Source organism: Anastrepha ludens, chromosome X, assembly GCF_028408465.1.
Source record: "Anastrepha ludens isolate Willacy chromosome X, idAnaLude1.1, whole genome shotgun sequence".
Taxonomy (NCBI): domain Eukaryota; kingdom Metazoa; phylum Arthropoda; class Insecta; order Diptera; family Tephritidae; genus Anastrepha; species Anastrepha ludens.
Window position 1 is genome coordinate 42,431,203 of NC_071503.1, and position 21,521 is coordinate 42,452,723.

The 21,521-nt window shown below is 38.9% G+C and overlaps 1 protein-coding gene across 1 annotated transcript; it reads left to right on the forward strand.

Annotated features, from left to right (window-relative positions):
• Positions 1-4,583: 4,583 nt before the first annotated feature.
• Positions 4,584-5,015, forward strand: LOC128869986 (uncharacterized). Its single transcript, XM_054112580.1, has one exon. The coding sequence runs from the start codon at positions 4,584-4,586 to the stop codon at positions 5,013-5,015; it is 432 nt and encodes a 143-aa protein (XP_053968555.1).
• Positions 5,016-21,521: the final 16,506 nt, after the last annotated feature.

Sequence of the window (21,521 nt, forward strand, 5' to 3'; positions counted from 1 at the left end):
GCGGCGAGAATTGCTCGTTGACTTAACCAAACATAATTTTGATAATTCTCACTAATGTTCGGGAAAACATTTTCAATAAGAGCTAATTGAGAGCCTACAAATCGGCAAAAGTCGTTGGTAAGAGTAATTAATCCAGCTGTCGCATCAACTGGAACTTTTCCATTTCCAACAGCTAGCAATTGTTTGGAAAATTGTGCAGCACTTTGATCATTTGCAAGTTTAACTTTCATATTAGTGGTTAGCGATAATGTTTTTACGTTATTCCACAAAGGTGATGCCTTCAGGCAAGCATTCAATTCATCTGCGGGCGTTCCACGGGGAATTACTGACAACGTCTACCTGAAATCGCCTGCCAAAAATATCATCAAGCCACCAAAGATGTTGTTATTTCACCGAAGATCCTTCAGTGTAAAGATAAGTGCTTCAAGTTATTTCTTATGTGCCATTGTGCACTCATTCCAAACAATGAGCTTGCATTGCATCAACAATTTGCCCATTGCACTGGATCGGGAAATATTGCATGTAGGAGTATCAATTGTGTTTAAATTGAGTGGCAACTTAAGCGCAGAATGTGCAGTACGACCGCCATCTACATAGAAGAGTCGCCGCAATTCCAGATGATGCTAATCCCAAAGCTATGTCACATCTTGATCGAATAGTGGCCAAAATCAATGACAAATGTTTTCCCTGTTCCTCCAGGTGCGTCCAGGAAGAATATACCACCAGTATTATTGTCCACCTCTTGCATTAATGTTTCGTATACTTGTTTTTGCTGCAACGGCACATTATTTCGAACGAACTACTGCAATGTATCAACATTATATTGCAGCTCTCGTTGGTTGAATGCATGGTGCATCGATCGGTTTGACTTCAATCAGTAGCTTGTTTGCATTAGTCAAGCATTGATCCTCAATCAGAATCAATCCTTCATTGTAGATTTCATCGGTTATTTGCATGTCGGGATTCGTTCGTTCAAATGCATGATTCACATAATTTACACAGTTCAACTTACCACCTTAAGGACAAATGCCTGCTGTTGAAGTTAAAAAAAATTTGCACAATACGCGTGATTGATTTGATGGTTTCCAATTGAACTGTTAGGAAACGAATAACTATAACCGCAATTTCACAATATTACAGTGAACGTCAGGAAGGAAAACCCGACTTATTTTTATTTTATAGATATGTAATTTAATTACTTATCTAAATTTCAATCTTTTCACTCAAATGAGTTTTTCGACGTACGTAAGGTCGGAGTATCATATGGTGACACAAGGAAAAGATGCCACGCTTACGGCCTAGCTTTTGAGGAATAGGATGAAGTAAACAACCAGATGACGGTTGTTGAGTTCAATTTAATATTAGTTAAAATACTTTAATGTTTTTCAACTTTTGTTATTTGTTATAATTTTCTGTGAATTAAGTAGGTTTTGTTTGTAAAGAAATGTGTATAAATACGGAACATTTTGTAAAATAAATGTGAGAAAAAATTGTAATTTTGAATCAGAAGCAACATATTTTAAATTGGGAATTTTTGCCGCAATATCATCGCTACAATAACCAACAGGAATTTGTGCTCATCGTTAGTGAGGTCCTTCGTTCCGGATATTTCATCGCTTCAATAAACTTGGTCCTATCGCAACATCAAGAATTAAGGATTCTCCCTGCAAACTAATTTATAGCCGCCTTCAAAGATTCTTCCCGCATCAATTTCTTCCTGCAACATTATTGGTTCTTCCCGCAACAGTTTTGTAGCTGCATACAGGATTCTCCCCGCAACATTTTTGGTCCTTCGAGCCGGATATAGTCACTCCGCTTGCCTTTTGCATGTACGCATTCGCTTGTGTACATACATACGCGTAGCAAAAGGCGCAACGAATATTAAGAAAATTATTTTTGTGCATTAAATCGTGTGTACGTTTGTGCAGCCGTTCCTGCATTTAAAATTCTAAAAAACCCGTCGTTTGCTTTTCTGTCATATTAAAAATGTCGAATTCTATTAAAACGCGCGATTCCGCTCTCAATGCCATTAAACGGTATATGGCAAAAAGTATTGATGAGGCATTCACTATGGATGCAGAGAATATTGCAAGCTACCTTCAGTTATTGAGTGAACAGTGGGTTCGTTTTAACGTTGCTCAAGACGCTGTAGAAATGTTATTGAAATTGAAGAAAATGTGCGTATCCAAGCCGAAACTTGGTACTCTACAGCTTCAGCTAACTTTAGCCGCGTGAAAAATTGTCGTACTAATTCGGAAGATAGCTCCACAAAGGCATCTGTGTCCACGGTTATACGTTTACCGAAAATGGAGTTGCCCACATTCTCCGGTGACTCTACAGAATGGATTGGTTTTTTCGACGCGTTTTCTTCGTTAGTTGATAATAACTCTGCTTTATCAGATGGACAAAAGTTGCACTATCTCCGAAGCTGCTTGAAAGGTGACGCGTTGAAAATTATCAGTGGTTTTAAAATATGCGACGCAAATTACGTTGAAGCTTGGGGTCTATTAACATCGCGGTATAAGGTTATTCGTGTAATTGTGGAATCTCACCTTCGCGCGTTGGCTGAAATTAAATCCCTGCCTATCCAAGATTTTCGCATGGTTCGCGTAACGTACGGAGTGGCAGCTGCGTCTCATCTAGCTGTCCGATCACTTCAACAGACGGCAAGAGATTCGTCGAATGGTTGTGCTAGGGCTGTTAGTGTTATTCTCAAGGATTTTTACATGGATGATTTACTTACTGGTGCATCTAGTAAAGAAGAACTTCGATTGTTGCAGCAAAATATTTCCGAAATATTGAGGGAAGGGGGGTTTGAACTTCGTAAGTGGGCATCGAACTGCGCTGAACTAATCGCAAGCATTTCCAATGCATCTACGAACATATCACATTATATTGTCGACGATAAGGATGTTCACGCTTTAGGTCTTATCTGGAACACAGAAGGATACTACCTCACGTTTACTATTAACTTGAGGGAACCGCCAGTTAAGTTGACCAAGCGTATGTTTCTATCAGATGCAAGTACGCTCTTCGATCCTCTGGGCCTACTTGCTCCCGCTACTATAAATTCAAAAATTTGGTTTCAAGACATATAGCGCACTAAGGTAGGTTGGGATGATATCATTCCTGAGTCTATCGCAACGAAGTGGTTGGATCATCGCATAGAGCTCAAGCAATTGGCACATTTGAAGGTGAACCGTTGGTTTGGTACTGAAGTAGCTGGGTCATTTACGCAATTGCACGTATTCGCAGACGCGTCCGAGCGCGCTTACGCCGCCGTCTTGTATGCACGAACAACACAAAGCGACGGTAGCATTACGGTGTCATTAATTTCGTCGAAAACCAAAGTAGCTCCGCTTAAGCCGACAACGTTGCCACGTCTTGAATTATGCGCCGCTCATCTTGCTGCTAAACTAGTGCGAAGCGTGCTGCACTGCTGGTCTGAAATCCGTTATCCGCTTTTCGCTTGGACTGATTCTACTATAACATTGGCATGGTTACAAGCTCACCCCAGCAGATGGGTGACATTTATAGCCAACCGCGTAGCTGATATTCAAGAAGTTTTGCCTCCCGAATGTTGGAACCACGTTCGTTCTGAACAGAATCCTGCAGATTGTGCTTCAAGAGGTATAACTCCCTCCGAATTATTACGTCATCAATTGTGGTGGGCTGGTCCTATTTTCCTGAAAAGCACTGAACAATTATGGAAGCAGAAAAAATCTAAAGAGCACACTACAGAGCTGGGCATACGAAATAGTATTCGTGCCCATGTGACTAATTCTACAGATTGTTGGTCCGTGATGACAAAATACTCATCATATTCTAAGCTGCGTCGAGTTATTTCCTACGTTTTACGCTTTTTGACTAACATTCGGGCTAACAGACGGCTTAATGTTATAAAGCGTTTTGGTACACCGAGTTGCCAAGAGTTATTTGAAGCTGAACTTCGCCTAATAAGGTATACGCAACGGTTTTATTTTTCTAATGAAATTTCTCTTTGCAGCGCTAAAAGACCAATCCCACTTCGCAGTAGTCTTTTGCGTCTGCAGCCCTTTCTGGATGAGACTTGAGTTCTACGTGTTGGAGGAAGAATAAAAAATGATGAAGTCGCTCCAGATGTTAAGCATCCCATTATCTTGCCTAAGAATTGTCCGCTTGCTAAGTTAATAATCTGCGAAATACACAAGGTCACTTTGCACGCTGGGCCCCGCATTATGCAAACTGTCTTGCAACGTCGTTATTGGGTTATCGGCGCTCGTAGCTTGATCCGTAATATATACCATAAGTGCGTGAAATGCACTTATTTGAACCGCAATCTTACCACACAAGTCATGGGTGATCTACCTGTCATTCGCACAACCTACGCCCGTTGTTTTACTCACACTGCTGTTGACTTCGCTGGACCTTACCTCTACAAATTCACCCAAGGAAGAGGAGCTAAGGCTACCAAAGGCTACATCTGTTCGTTCATTTGTATGTGCACTGGTGCGATGCATCTCGAATTTGTTGGTGACCTGTCAACACCAGCTTTCCTAAATGCGTTTAAAAGGTTCACAAATCGTCGAGTTTTTTGTAAGGTCATGACATCAGATAACGGTACAAATTTCGTTGGAGCCGAGAAGGAGTTGCGCATTGCATTTCAACAGTGCATGGCTGATATTAAACTTCGCTCTTTCTTTGCGGACTCGAATATTGAATGGCGATTTAATCCACCGGCTGCACCCCATATGGGAGGTTACTGGGAGACCGGAGTCAAACGTGTTAAGTATCATTTAAAACGCGTGTTAGGAGAAGTTCCACTATCATACGAAGAGTTCAACACACTTTTGACTGAAATAGAAGCTTGCGTAAACTCTCGCCCACTCTGTGACAACTCTGAAGCTGCTGGTGACTTAGAAGTTTTAACTCCCGGACATTTCATAGTCGGTGAACCGCTTAAGTCAATACCGGATCCTGAGGGCAAGGGTTTCGTGGAAATCTTCGACAGCGATGGCAAGCAATTTCTGCCATGAGACAACATTTCTGGCGTCGTTGGAGAGACGAGTACCTCGTGAGCTTACAACGTCGCACTAAATGGTTTCGTTCTTCACGCAACATTGAAGAAGGGGATGTGGTTGCTGTATTCAACGAGCCTAATCCTCCGACGAAGTGGACGATTGCACGAGTGATCAAATGCCATCATGGTACCGATGGACGCGTAAGAGTAGTTACGTTGAAAACACCGCATGGCGAATTGGTTCGCCCTATAGTCAAACTTTGCATTTTGCCAACGAAAGGAGATTTATTTCATGAAGAAACTAATAACTTATCGTAAATGTTTTTCAAGGCTTTTCATTTTCTTTTTAATATTTTATTTTGAACTTATTCAGATAGTTCAAGGGCGGCGGTATGTTGAGTTCAATTTAATATTAGTTAAAATACTTTAATGTTTTTCAACTTTTGTTATTTGTTATAATTTTCTGTGAATTAAGTAGGTTTTGTTTGTAAAGAAATGTGTATAAATACGGAACATTTTGTAAAATAAATGTGAGAAAAAATTGTAATTTTGAATCAGAAGCAACATATTTTAAATTGGGAATTTTTGCCGCAATATCATCGCTACAATAACCAACAGGAATTTGTGCTCATCGTTAGTGAGGTCCTTCGTTCCGGATATTTCATCGCTTCAATCAACTTGGTCCTATCACAACATCAAGAATTAAGGATTCTCCCTGCAAACTAATTTATAGCCGCCTTCAAAGATTCTTCCCGCATCAATTTCTTCCTGCAACATTATTGGTTCTTCCCGCAACAGTTTTGTAGCTGCATACAGGATTTTCCCCGCAACAACGGTTATGAGGAAAACCATGAGGTTGATTGGGAAACACAACTTGTTACCGTTCCAAAAAGGTAAAAAAAGTATTATATTATATAATCATATACTTCAGATACACAATGGTTTACAATATTTCGAAACATGTTATGTTAAATTATTTAAGCCATAAGCGATTTAACTAAGATATTCTTGAACACTTTTTTGGCTTTATCCCATCTAAAGATCGGTTGAATGATAACCCAGGTCATGAGGAATTTAAATACCGTGTAAAGATGCGGCTGGCGTAGCTTGTTTGTTTGTTAGCTTGTTAACAGTAAAAGATGCCCCACCAGTGTAGGGCATCTTCGTCTAGCTCATCTAAAGGTAGACCCAAGAAACATGCTGTTTCGATGGGTTGGGTCCAGAAGGAGAGGGGTGTTAGATGAGTTGGTTTTAGAGGGCAGGTGAAAAGATGGTTAGTGTCGAGCGGGGTGCCTTCACATGCCGGCGTAACCGAATTGGTTGGTGCGTGACTAGCATTCGAAATTCAGAGAGAACGTAGGTTCGAATCTCGGTGAAAGACCAAAATGAAGAAAAAGTTTTTTCTAATAGCGATTGGGCGGTATTTGGCCGAGCTCCTCCTGTTATTTGTGGCGAGCGTCTTTATGTTGTTCCACAAATGGAGGGACCTATAGTTTCAAGCCGACTCCGAACAGCAGTAATTTATTAGAAGAAAACGTTTTCTTTATTTTGGTGTTTCACACAGATTTTAACCAACGTTCTCTCCGAATTCCGAATGATAGTCACGCACCAACCAATTCGGCTACGGCGACCGCCTGTTACTTTTGTTTATTTTAGGTATTAAGAAGGCAAACGATAAGCACCCGAATAGTTTTGTGTAAGTATCACGAAGCGCCAGCAAGCATCAAGGGATAAAAGTGCATTTGCACTGGGGAGATTCTATTCTGAAACAAATAATATTAATCAATCACACAGTAGAAATCGACAACATTGAATTTGTTCACAAAATTCCTTCTCTTGAACTTCTGTAAATGTAGTAATGTGGTTGAATTTTATTTATTTTATTTATTTATTTATTTAAGTCTATGAATTACAACCCTTACAGACTATGATACAAAAGTTGCTTAGATTACGCTACAAATGTATTATATGTATTTAAAAACTATACTAGCTACTAACTAACTATAATATAGAATTCAAAAGATTTAAAAGTGCTGTTGTTGAGAGCGAGAAATCAAGAAGAACATCATTATGAACGGCATTTAATTCCCGTAAAGCACGAGTAATGGGAGCATTGCTGGCATACGTAGTTTTAAAGTTTCCCCCATAATAAGGGTAGAAGTTCCTAAGAGATCGCTGGGGAACATTAAATCGAATCCTTTCCAACAAGTAGGGACAATCAATTACTCCAGTAATAATATTATGAGTAAAGGACAGACACAGTATAGTCCTACGAATCTCTAAGGACTTGAGACTTATAAGCATGAGACGAGCAGAATATGATGGCATGGGATCAATAAAATTCAGGGACCGAAGGGCATATTTGAGAAATATTTTTTGCACACGTTCGATTCTATTAATAGCTTGCTGACTACAAGGTCTCCAAATAAAAGCAGCATATTCTAAATGAGATCTAACAAAAGATGTATACAGTAACTTAATGGTATAGGGATCAGAGAACTTAGTGGCGTTCCGTCTGACGAAGCCCAACATCGAAAAAGATTTTAGAAGTAATATAATTTATATGGTTATTAAAAGAGAATTCATTATCGAAGATGACGCCAAGGTCCTTAAACTCACTAACACACTGCAGGGCACATGCCGAGATCCTGTACTTAGTGCACAAAATATTAGATGTTTTAGAGTAAGATATTTGGAAGCACTTAGATAAGTTCAGCGAAAGTCGTGAATTCTGGCACCAGAAGTAAAGCCTATTCATATCGGCTTGAAGTTTAATGGCATCCTCTTGCGTCTTGATCGCTGAGAAGATCTTAAGGTCATCAGCATAAAGCAAAAATTTAGCAAATGTGAAACAACTTTTGATGTCATTAATAAATAACACAAATAAAAGCGGTCCCAAGATACTTCCTTGCGGAACACCTGAGATGGCAGCAAAGGAGGTACAGTATCGGACGAAACATTTGCAACTAAAATGTGGGCAATGAAAACTGTCGATTGCTCAGCCGTATTTGTTTGGAACCTGTTAATTTCACTTTATTTGTAATAAAAGATGTTGATTTACGTAAATAAAACAAATTTATTTAAATTCAACAGTTCATATCTTAAATTTAAAAATCAAATGTGTCCAACACCTGTATCTAATAAGACTAAACAATTGCAACTAAAGGAAATCAGTAAACTATTTTTATTAAACTTAGTATTTCGTGGCAAAACCATTGCTCTGAATAACAGCTCTGCATCGTCTCTGAATTGAAGCTATCAAATTGTCAACTATCGTTTGTGGTATATTTCTCCATGCCTCCAGGACTCTTTGGAAAAATTGGTCAGTGTTTGCCACATTAGTCCGATCAATTCTCTTTTTTACAATTTCCCATAGGTTTTCTATGGGGTTAAGATCTGGGGATTGTGGGGCCACTCCATTACGTCCACTTTATGGAACCATGATTTCAGGACCTTCGCCGTATGCTTCGGGTCATTATCCTGTTGGAAGACCCACTTCAAGGGCATTTCCCACTCAGCATGTGGCAGCATTACCGATTCCATAATGTCCCTGTAAACGTACTGGTCCATTATGCCCATAATAAGATGGAGTGGTCCCAAACCAGCAGCAGAAAAGCATCCCCAGACCATAATGTAAGCACTATGCTTAACAGTCTTTACACAGTATGATTTTTGAAGACGCTTGTTACGCGGGCGTCGAACGTAGGATACGCCATTACTTCCGACCAAATTAAATTTGGATTCGTCGCTGAAAAGAACAGCTTTCCACTTGCTTAATGGCCAATCTATGTGATCCCTTGCGAACTGCAATCGTTTTTGTTGGTTACGCTTACTAATAAGCGGCTTCTTTGCTGGTCGGTACGTCCGTAAATCAGCTTCAGCCAGGCGACGACTGGCAGTTTTTGAGCTGATTGGTAACCCAAGCTCCTTTACCAATTGGGGGCACTTCTAAATGGATATTTTTTTTCCTCTCTCGCTATTAGTTTGTCAGTTCTTTCATTCGTTTTTCTTGGTCGGCCTTCTCGATGCACCACCGCGATAGCTTTGTTTTTTATAAAGTTCGCAATAATTCGAGAAATTGATGATTTATGAATATTATATTTTATGGATATATCTTTCTGGGTCATTCCTTTGTTATATTCATCTACAACACGCGCGCGTAATACTTCATCGAACTTATTTCGAGCCATTACTTCATTTAACTCAACTTTACAAAAAAATTGTGTTATCGCCACAAATTCTGCACAAAACTGATGTTCACAAATTGACACGATTAAACTAAACTCAGAACAGTTAGAAAACAAAACCAAGCTCAAGCATTTTTACCGTTATATAGATAAGCTCACAAGGTTGCAATTGTTTTGTCGCGCATAGGTGCCAGATAATTTTTTTTTTTTTTAAATACAGCTACAAAAAGGAAAGGATCTTGAAAAGATTTTTTGGAAAATATTACTCAGATGCTCTAGTATCCATAGCGTGAAATTGAATTGCAATTGAGTGAAGAATGACATTATGACAAAAAATAAATTGAAGGCTGCATTGCAGTTGTAAATGTTTTGTCCGATACTGTAGATGAAATACCATCGATTGTTACAACACAGCGTCTATTGCTCAAATAAGAGTTTATCCATTGCAGAAATGTAGAATGAAAGCTAAGACTAGCTAATTTTTTAACTAAGATTCTATGAGAAACTTTGTCGAAGGCTTTCGAAAAGTCGGTGTAAATACAGTCAACCTGGAAGCCAGCGGAGAAAGAATCAATGCAGTATTCACTAAAAACGGCCAGATTAGATACTGTAGATCTGTTAGCAATAAACCCATGCTGATTAGGGCAAATTAAAGATTTAACGGCAAAACTCAGCTTCGCATAGACCGCATGCTCAAAAATTTTGGAAATAGTCGACAGCTTAGAGATAGGTCTATAATTTCTAACGTCATTTTTATTGCCACTCTTAAAGAAGGGCGTAATGAAAGAGAGTTTCCATGCGTCAATGAAACACCCCGACGATGAAGATTTGCTGAAAATAATTTTCAGGGGATAGACGAAGGCCGGACAGTTTTTTATCAAAACTGCTGAAAGTCCATCAGCATCAGTTTGAGAGGATGATTTCAATTTAGTTAAAGCATTACTAATATCCTCAGAAGAGAGGCAAAGACCTCCAAAGTTCAGGGCATAATCTAAGTCAGAAGAAAAGTCGGATGGGCGATCAGGTTCGTCGTCAGCAAAATTAGATTTAAAAAATTCAGCAAACAAGTTTGCCGTTTCAGTTGGAGTTCGCGCTTGGCTATTATCGAAAAACATACCAGTGGGAACACTGGCACTACTCCTTCTAGATTTTATGTATTTCCAGAAGATTTTGGGATTCGCTTTAATGTTTAACTCTATACTGGTAATATAACTGTTATAGAGAGATTTATTTAAATCGTTGAAATCCTTTAACGCTTGCTTATATTTAACGAAGTACAAATGATTCTTCGTAGATTTAAACTTCTTGAATTTCAAGCCCTTTGTCTAAAATCCCTTGAACATACCATATTTTTGAAATTCCAAATGGTTGGGTCACATCCAGAGGTCAATTGGTGAGGTTGTCAGCAATTGATTCAGCCAATCTCTATGAAAGAATAAGGGGCAGTAGTCACAGGCGCTAAGAGTCTTAAAAATTTACAAATTTAGATATTTCTCAATAAAAAAGCACTATTATGGGTAAGAAATTGAAAAAAAATTTAGTTATTATAAATTATAAAGTAAAGTAAATAATTATATAATGAAGCAGTACCTACATAATAAGGCCTTACTGAAATGGAATGAATACTTTCATTGTTTTGCTACAAATTATCCCTTCAGATTAAAGCCTATCTATCCCACGGAATCTAAACATGCAGGTATTTGTTATTCTCACGGCTTCGTAGAGGTCACACGCACATCATTCACGGTTACCTGTTAGCCTCTGGTGATGCATCCTGCTGCATTTGCCGTCTAGAATATCAGTAACATATATCCTAGATGAATGCACCCATTTTACCAATAGGAGGCGAAGGATTTTTGGCACAACTCTCTCACCACAACTTCTATTAAATACAACATGCAATCGAAAAACGCTTTGCTATTTTCTAGCTTTCTTCTACTGTGTAGGATAGCTCATTTAATTTAATATATAGTAAATATACTTATGCGTATATTATATATTATACACATTATCATCATTTTAGGCATAACATCCAGCAAATTTTGTAATTAATTCTAGTTTACTCAATACTAATGACCTTGAGCTACTGCTGTTCTTTTTTTCTGCTATTTCCTGTATATTCATATGTTTAAAATAAAACATGATTCTGATTGTGTACTTGTAATTTTGTACAATGGCTATTGGCTTCTTCATATTTTTTGAAGAAAAAGAAAGTTAGGTACGGTTTAGTAATTAAAGTAAATAATTAAAAATGTTTCCCCTGACAAAAACAGGAGGTAAGCATAAACCTTTCTGGTGGACTCCTGAAATCTCAGAACTTCGCAATCGAACTCGGAAACTCTTTAACCAATCTAAAATAACAGACGAATGGGAAGAATATCGACAATGTCTCAAAGACTTTAAGAAAGCTGTCAGAAGTGCAAAACGCACATCCTGGCGATCATATACTCAAGAATTAGAGAACACTTCAGAAGTAGCAGACTACGCAAGATTCTTGCATCAAACCCAGTCTCTCCCAGTTTTATCATGACTCAAGATGGAACTTGGACTACTTCAACTGACCACACTCTTAGAATACTTCCAGAATCCCACTTTCCAGGCTGCGTTGCCAACTTACCTGCACTTCCCAGCACTCTTCAGAGTAATTATGGGAATAAATCAGATATAATCAGCTCTAATAGCATCTCTACAGCAATACTAAGTTTTAAAAAATTTAAATCTCCAAGTCTTGACAACATCATTCCAGCAGAACTTCAAGAAGGACTAGAAATTCTGCTGCGTTGGTTAACAAGGACCTTTAGCAAGTGTTTAAATCTCTCTTACCTTCCGACAATTTGGAAGAAATCGAAGGTAGTATTCATTCCGAAAATGGGGAATCCTTCACACTGCAAATCAAACGATTTCAGGCCCATTACCCTAACCTCTTTTTGCTTAAAGGCTTTTGAAAAAGTCTTAGATGAGCAAATCAAAACCCAACTTGATACTAAGTTGATCTCTGAGGCACAACACGCCTACACTAAAGGGAAATCGACTGAAATGGCACTTCACTCACTGGTGCAAACAGTGGAAACTTCCCTTCACAATAAGGAGTACTCTCTTGTCGCTATTATGAACATATGAACATTAGAAGGTGCTTTTAATAATATTGAACCCAAAGCTATTTTGTCGGAAATTGCAAAATTGGGTATTAATTACTCCATCCGGAAGATGATCCAACAAATGCTCCAAAATAGAATAATCACTTCAGAGCTTGGGTTAAGCCGCATGAGAATGTATGCCGTCAAAGGCACTCCTCAAGGCGGAATACTATCACCCCTTCTCTGGAATCTCGCTGTAAACAGTTTGCTTCGAAATCTCGAAAAGGCAGGCTGCAAGGTTGTAGCCTATGCAGATGATATTGCTCTCTGCGTGTCAGGCAAACACCTGAATACCCTCACTGAGCTCATGCAACGCTCAATCAATATTCTGTCAAAATGGTGCACTGAATGCGGACTAGATGCGAATCCAGCAAAGACAGATCTTGTTCTCTTCAATAGGAAACAACAATCTCCTCCACTGCAAACAATAACTTTAAAAGGGGAATCATAACTTCTATCAGATTCAGCTAAATATCTAGGAGTTATTCTAGATAGGAAGTTGAGTTGGAAATTGAACACTGAAAACAGATGTAAAAAAGCTTTCATAGCTCCTTATACTTGTAATAAAGCTATAGGCAAAACCTGGGGTTTTTCCCCTCGGATCATTTATTGGATATATACCCCTATTATCAAACCGATACTCTTTTACGGTGTGGTTGTATGGTGGACAGCACTCGAAAAACGGTGTAGAGTAGCCACAATTGATCGAGTCCAAAGAACAGCCTGCCTCCTGATAACAGGGTGCTTAAGCACAACACCTACTATGGAAAAAGTATCTTGGCCATTCGGCCATACTGAACAGGAAGACTGTTATCCTTTCCGACATAGACTATCATGTAAGTCTTCCATCACCACCCTTGCTATTCTCCTGTTCACTCCCAACCAGGGAAGAATGGAAGACAAATCTTACCGAAATCCTGGCTGATGGCCCTCTGATTATATATACAGATGGCTCAAAACAAGACGGTAAAGTGGGATTTGAAATCTTTTCCGATTCCCCTCACATCAATCTATCATTTAGATTACCCGACTACTGTAGTGTATTCCAAGCGGAAGTATGCACTATCTGGTATGCTGCGAAAACTATCTTAGAAAAAAGAATATCACTAGAGGATATCCGCTTTTTTACTGACAGTCAAGCGGCCGTTCGAGCACTCAGCTTCTCTTATACCCACTCGATCCTGTCTCTTATCTCTTAACGAGATAAGTGTTCAGAATTCTGTTCAAGTTATTTGGATACCGGGTCACAGTGAATTCGAAGGTAACTGCAAAGCTGATGAGCTCGCGAGAGCTGGAGCTGCGCAATCAAATGTTAGTAACTTACCCACAATCCACATTCCGCTCTCAACATGTAAAATGATCATTGATCGAGAATTTCACAGCATTGCTGATCGGAGGTGGCGAGTGGAAACAACTTGCGTTACGACCAGACAAATCTGGTCATCCTACAATCTGAAACAGACAAAAACCCTTATAAGTCTTTCGAAACACGAACTAAGGCATATAATATCTCTTATCACCGGCCACTGCCTTTTGGGTACTCACGCACGTCGGCTCGGGGCTCCTCAAAACGACCTGTGCGGATACTGCGAGGACGATGAGGAAGTACCGAGCAGGCATTTGCTGTGCAGTTGTCCCGGCCTAGCCAGAAGTCAGCTCGATCTTTTAGGCTCTCCAAAAATTGACAATCTTTCAGTACTCTCGGACCTGAAAATCGAATCTCTCATTAAATTCTCGAATGGAATTAATATCTTGGACCAAAATCTATAGTAAAAATCTCGGTTAGGTTGGGAAATCATATAACATAATGAGCTCTAGGGCAACACAACGTACCCATCTTGCGGTCTATGTGGCACTCCGATACGGGGTCACCCTTTAACCAACCACCAACCAATTAAAAATGTTATTCTAGGAAAAATATACAAATTTGTTGATTATTTGAAACTGGTTTGTTTTTACATCTTCTCCGAGAGCCCTATCCTTTTACTTTGCGCAGAATGCCCGCAACATGCATTCTCATACCTAGATTTGATTATTGCATCAAGTCTTGTCCTCATTGATTTGGGCGGCTTCTTTTCTTGATATGACAACCATCCAGCTGGCATTTTGGTCTTTATTTCCTGTCTGTATTGGTTTTGTCTGTTGAATCGTCGCCGTTGCACACAAATTTTTTGCCGCAGGTGATAGTGCGTCCACGAGCGGGTTACCAGTTCCTTGCATTGTGGAACTGTTTCTGTTTTCGTCCTTTTTACCGAAACGTTCTTGTCTTGCAAAGCTCGCGCTTGACGCTTTTTGCGTATTCTTTTTTGGAGTTGCCTGTGGTTTTTCATATTCTTCCATCACCATAATAGTTTCGGTGTACCTCTTTTTTATAAGTGAACCGATCTTTTTGATTTCATGGCGCACATTGTGTAGGCCTTTGTACTCCAGAAGAGAGTCAATAGCTTCTCCTAGACTCATCATTTTATCTTATAGTATTTCTCCTCTTCAGTTGCACTTTTTCCTTCTCCAGCGGGTTTTCCGTTGAATATACCCACTGGTGTTTACTTCTCTTTGTTGTTTGCTCCATTTGAGCCTCCTACGCGCCTTGTTGTTGGCGTTATCCCGCTGCTTTGGGAAGGTATGTCTTCGGCAATTAATAGCTCTCTGGCGATGCACTTTGCCAACGGCTTGCTGCATAGCTGTGGTTGCATTTGAGGCGTTCCTTTCATTTCCTCAGCAGTAGCTGTTAAAAGATTGCTACATATCGATTGTGCCTCCACCGGGGATTTCCGAATAACCGAGCCTCTCCTAAAAGCTTCCAAGGCACTTCCTGTTATTATTTCTTCGTTTTTATTTGCAAGTTTTATTTTTGTGTCCATGCTTAATCCGTTCCAACTCATCACCGCTATCTCCGCTAGTACATTCTGTCAAAATAGTACGAGGAATTGTTCAATAAACCGTCAAATAATTGTTTAATCATCAACATTTTTTTTGTCACCTTCAGAATAGGCTTCATTCGAAGCAACACACATATACCAGAAATACACATATACCGTCATCAAAACACCTTTTAATTTTAAACGCGTTTGAAGAGATCTTTTTCAGCTCCTTCAGAGAGTTCTCCTTAATGGCCTTTATCGACTCAATGCGGCGTCCGCGGAGTGGCAATTTAAATTTTGGGAAAAGAAAAAAGTCACAGGGGGCAAAATCCGGCGAATACAGTGGTTGTTCGAGGATATTTGTCGAGTTTTTGATCAAAAAAGTGTTCACAATATGAGCCTTGTGAGTTTTCTTTCTATAAATTGGGCCGTTTCCTACGCACATTCTCTCTCAAACATCGCATAACTTTCAAATAATATTCTCTATTTACCGTAGAACCATTTCGAATGAGTACCGAGTGCACAACATTATGATAATCAAAGAAATTGAGTAGCATGTATTTCACTTTTGACCGACTTTGACGTGGTTCACGTGGTCCATTCAGCCGACTGTTGACAAGTTTGTATGTCAAACTCATATACCCAGGTCTCATCACCGGTTATGATGCGCTGGGTAAACGTTGGGAATTCACTTGCTCAAGCATATCTTCAGCCATCTTCCTCCGATGAATTTGTTTTAAAGAAATTCAACTCTCTTAGAACAAGTCGAGCAGCCACGCGTCTCATGCCCAATTGAGGGTGTAAAATGTTGCAAAGCTACCTCCTTCAAACTTAAATGATGGCTTTTCAGCACCATTTCCTTGACTTTTTCGACGTTTTCATCCGTTGAAGACTTTGATGGGCGACCAGATCTAGGAAAATCTTCCACGACTTCTCGGCCCTCTGCAGAAGCCGCATATCACTCGTAAACTCGTGTTTTTGATAAAAGCACACTCGCAATAGGCTTTCTGCAACATTTTCAATGATTCTCTCAAGAAATTTCGTTCCAAAACATAGAATTTAAGACAAATTAACATTTGATCGATATTTTTATCCATAGTAAAAATCGCAGAGCACACCTGCGGTTGACTGATATAATTGAATGCCAAAAACAAGATAATTGACAGTTAACGCTCAAACTCTGCGACACTAAAAAGGACAGCTGTGCCAAAATTTCAGAAAAAAAAATTAGACATATGTGTAACGCGCACTTTTTAAATGAACAATTGCCGATATGTTTTAGACAGTATGTATACGTAGTTTTCGTAAGTCCCATGGTTATCTTTGAGTTCTGGGGGCCAAGCGAAGGGTGACACTGCCCTTTATGAGGTACAGTGTTCAGAGCCAGGCTTCAGACCGGAACTTATAGAACCATCTCCACCCAACCTACGTGGCCACCAAAGATGGCAACAGGCAGTGGACTTGGAAGTTTTAGTAGTTAGTTAGTTTTAGTAGGACGGAGAAGGAGCGAACCCTTCTGGGAGTCGTTTCAGTTGGATTTCACTCCACTTACTCAGATCTCAGAGATCCACTACCTCAGCCCAATCGCAATCTGCTTCAACTCCAGTATGCCGTAATCAGGATCTTATTAAAATCAATCCTGATGGCTCGCAAGCCACTCCACATCATCGAAAAGACAGGCGCTTCTAACATGGAGAACAGACGCTGACCAGGTGGCCGCCTACTATGAGTCAGTCGCTCCTGGATTTTTCTATTGTTCACCATGCTCGTACACGGTGAAGGGAACGTTTATTTATTTTTTATTGAAGGCGGCGCCGAGTCGCGGAATTTAAATTGAGTGGCAACTTAAGCGCATAATGTGCAGTACGACCGCCATCTACATAGAAGAGTCGCCGCAATTCCAGATGATGCTAACGCCAAAGCTATGTCACATCTTGATCGAATAGTGGCCAAAATCAATGACAAATGTTTTCCCTGTTCCTCCAGGTGCATCCAGGAAGAATAGACCACCAGTATTATTGCCCACCGCTTGCATTAATGGTTCGTATACTTAGTTTTGCTGCAACGGCACATTATTTCGAACGAACTACTGCAATGTATCAACATTATATTGCAGCTCTCGTTGGTTGAATGCATGGTGCATCGATCGGTTTGACTTCAATCAGTAGCTTGTTTGCAATAGTCAAGCATTGATCCTCAATCAGAATCAATCCTTCATTGTAGATTTCATCGGTTATTTGCATGTCGGGATTCGTTCGTTCAAATGCACGATTCACATAATTTACACAGTTCAACTTACCACCTTAAGGACAAATGCCTGCTGATGAAGTTAAAAAAAATTTGCACAATACGCGTGATTGATTTGATGGTTTCCAATTGAACTGTTAGGAAACGAATAACTATAACCTAAATTTCACAATATTACAGTGAACACAATACCGGTTTTAAGTTAGCGTTTGAAAGAACGTGCACATAATAAATGTCATATGAAATTAACTGAGTAGAGTAAATGCTATAAACCTTACGGAGCCCGAGACCTTTCCAACGAATGCAAAACCGTGGAAATCGGTTCGTGCGTTCTGGAGTTATAGCGTCAGGAAGGAAACCCCGACTTATTTTTATTTTATAGATATGTAATTTAATTACTTATCTAAATTTCAATCTTTTCACTTAAATAAGTTTTTCGACGTACTTAAGGTCGGAGTATCATATGGTGACACAAGGAAAAGATGCCACGCTTACGGCCTAGCTTTTGAGGAATAGGATGAAGTAAACAACCAGATGACGGTTATGAGGAAAACCATGAGGTTGATTGGGAAACACAACTTGTTACCGTTCCAAAATGGTAAAAAAGGTATTATATTATGTAATCATATACTTCAGATACACAATGGTTTACAATATTTCGAAACATGTTATGTTAAATTATTTAAGCCATAAGCGATTTAACTAAGATATTCTTGAACACTTTTTTGGCTTTATCCCATCTAAAGATCGGTTGAATGATAACCCTGGTCATGAGGAATTTAAATACCGTGAAAAGATGCGGCCGGCGTAGCTTGTTTGTTTGTTTGCTTGTTAACAGTAATAGAAGCCCCACCAGTGTAGGGCATCTTCGTCTAGCTCATCTAAAGGTAGACCCAGGAAACATGCTGTTTCGACGGGTTGGGTCCAGAAGGAGAGGGGTGTTAGATGAGTCGCTTTTAGAGGGCATGTGAAAAGATGGTTGGTTAGTGTCGTGCGGGGTGCCTTCACATGCCTGCGTAACCGAATGGCTTGGTGCGTGACTATCATTCGGAATTTGGCCGAGCTCCTCCTGTTATTTGTGGCGAGCGTCTTAATGTTGATCCACAAATGGAGGGACCTATAGTTTCAAGCCGACTCCGAACAGCAGTAATTTTTTTTATGAGGCGCTTTTTCGTGGCAGAAATACACTCGGAGGTTTGCCATTGCTTGCCGAGGGCTGATCGCTATTAGAAAAAAACGTGTTCTTTATTTTGGTGTTTCACCCAGACTTAAACCAATGTTCTCTCCGAATTCCGAATGGTAGTCACGCACCAACCAATTCGGCTAAGGCGACCGCCTGTTACTTTTGTTTATTTTAGGTATTAAGAAGGCAAACGATAAGCACCCGAATCGTATTGTGTAAGTATCGCCTTACCTTACGAAGCGCCAGCAAGCATCAAGGGATAAAAGTGCATTTGCACTGGGGAGATGCGATTCTGAAACAAATAATATTAATCAATCAAACAGTAGAAATCGACAACATTGAATTTTTTCACAAAATTCCTTCTCTTTAACTCCTGTAAATGTAGTAATGTGGTTGAATTTCAAGCCCTTTGTCTAAAATCCCTTGAACATACCATATTTTTGAAGTTGCAAATGGTTGGGTCAAATCCAGAGGTCTATTGGTAATCAGCAATTGATTAAGCCAATCTCTATGAAAGAATAAGGGGCAGTAGTCACAGGCGCTAAGAGTCTTAAAAAGTAAGAAATAGAATACAAATTTAGTTATTATAAATTATAAAGTAAAGTAAATAATTATATAATGTAGCAGTACCTACATAATAAGGCCTTACTGAAATGGAATGAATACTTTCATTATTTTGCAACAATTAATCCCTTCAGATTAAAGTCTATCTATCCCACGGAATCTAAACATGCAGGTATTTTGTTATTCTCACGGCTTCGTCGAGGTCAGACGTAGATCATTCACGGTTACCTGTTAGGCTCTGGAGATGCATCTTGCTGCATTTGTCATCTAGAATGTCAGTAAAATATATCCTAGATGAATGCACAACTTCTAGTAAATACAACATACAATCGAAAAACGCTTTGCTATTTTCTAGCTTTCTTCTACTGTGTAGGATAGCTCATTTAATTTAATATATAGTAAATATACTTACGCGTATATTATATATTATACACATTATCATCATTTTAGACATAACATCCAGCAAATATTGTAATTAATTCTAGTTTACTCAATACTGATGACCTTGAGCTACTGCTGTTCTTTTTTATCTGCTATTTCCTGTATATTCATATGTTTAAAATAAAACATGATTCTGATTCTGTACTTGTAATTTTGTACAATGGCTATTGGCCACACCTGAATTTATTACAGCATGATAAAAAACACCCTTCTTCATATTTTTTGAAGAAAAACAAAGTTAGGTACGGTTTAGCAATTTTCTCTCCACGGAGTTACATAGAACCCTGCTAGAAAATTTAGTAACATATAAGAGCATAGATAACCGGGAGAGGTCCAAAATCTGCATGTTGTATGCAATGTTGTATGTTTTGCGTAAAAATTCTTTAATATATCGATTTTGAAACATACATGTACATTAGGGTGTCCCAGGCTACAAGGGAGAATTTTTTTTTCGGAATTTCAATACGCATACCCTTTATTTTTTTCCATTTGACTCTAAAAACTTAAATATAAAATATTATTAAGATCGGATGTCATTAACCCGTGCCGACTTGATATCAAACTTTAAGTTTAAAAGTTAGTATGAAAGCTATAGGCTCACAATAGAGAAAAGTTTAATTGAATTTTTAAATTAATTAAATAAATAAAAATAAAGAACATATTTCGTATTTATTTTCTTTTTATTATAAAAGGGACATCAATCATCAAATTTTGTTTTCAAAGTTTGCTTTTTACAGTCGGGATATACCTGTCTGTGTTCTTGTACGCAACGTAATAAAAATTGTTTTTGCTCCTCTTGAACAGTGATCAAACCATGGAAGTCTTGCATTAACTTAACCGCTCTTTCTGCGGTATCATTAACTGCTTTCAGTCCTAGCAGCTTATTTTTAGCCTGTAGGAAGGAATCATCATTTGACCACGAAGAGGGGCACTTGTTCAGAAAACTGTCGTCAATCTGGAATCGATTAAACAGGAACTTGCTTTTGACAGAGACGAAGTCATCAATGTTTTTCTCTGAAATTAAAACAGATAGATCAGTTATCAATTATACCTATTAGCAAACTTAGTAAAAGAACAAAATCAAGGCTTAATTAACGTACCAAAAAGTGGGCCACAGAGTTCTTCTTTGGATGCAATGTAACGTTTATTGTGAGCTGTTGGGTTTTCTCTAGTTAAGTTAGCAATCATTCTTACTTTAGTTTCTAGATTGACATCATCATCAAATAAAGCCAGAATAGATACTTCATCTGTCAAATACCACAAATGCTGCCAAAACTTCTGCAAAGCTGCTTTTGAAATGCTTTTGTCTATTGTTTCGTAATTTTTCATGGCCTTCAAAAAACACAAATCCTGATACCGTGACTTTACTGCTAAAATACATTGGAGCCAGGGTTTTACGTAGGATGTCACGATGAACAGATATACGTCCAACAGAGCTGCCTTATCCTTGTTTGAAATTCTGAATTGAGAGCTACGTAACGATATTTTTAATGAATAAATGGCTCTCGCCATCCATCGAGCCTGGTGCATAGCACCTGGTGCCGAATCTTAAATTTCTTCTCTGAATCTCCGCCAAGAAATATAATTGAAAGCTCAATTAATTCGCGATAGTCATCTCTAACGATTTCTTTGGTTAATTCAGTTTTGTAGAATTCTAGCAGTTTGTCAATTTTCGAAACATTAAAACAAGATAGCTTTTCTGTACAGCTTTGTTTTTTCTCGGGATCGATATTTTTCCAGTTTTCTCGGAATTTCTTGAATAATGGGATGTCTGGGCTTGTAGTTACCTGACTGATTTTCGCTTCAAACACGCCTTTAAGTACTAATTCGTAAACACGATGACGGCAAGCAAAAATAAGCACTTCTCTACCCAGTTTTTGTTCGAAAAGCACACATGCTCCA

Excerpts from the sequence above, each read along its gene's own strand:
- LOC128869986 (XM_054112580.1), top strand. The coding sequence starts at position 4,584 with ATGACATCAGATAACGGTACAAATTTCGTTGGAGCCGAGAAGGAGTTG.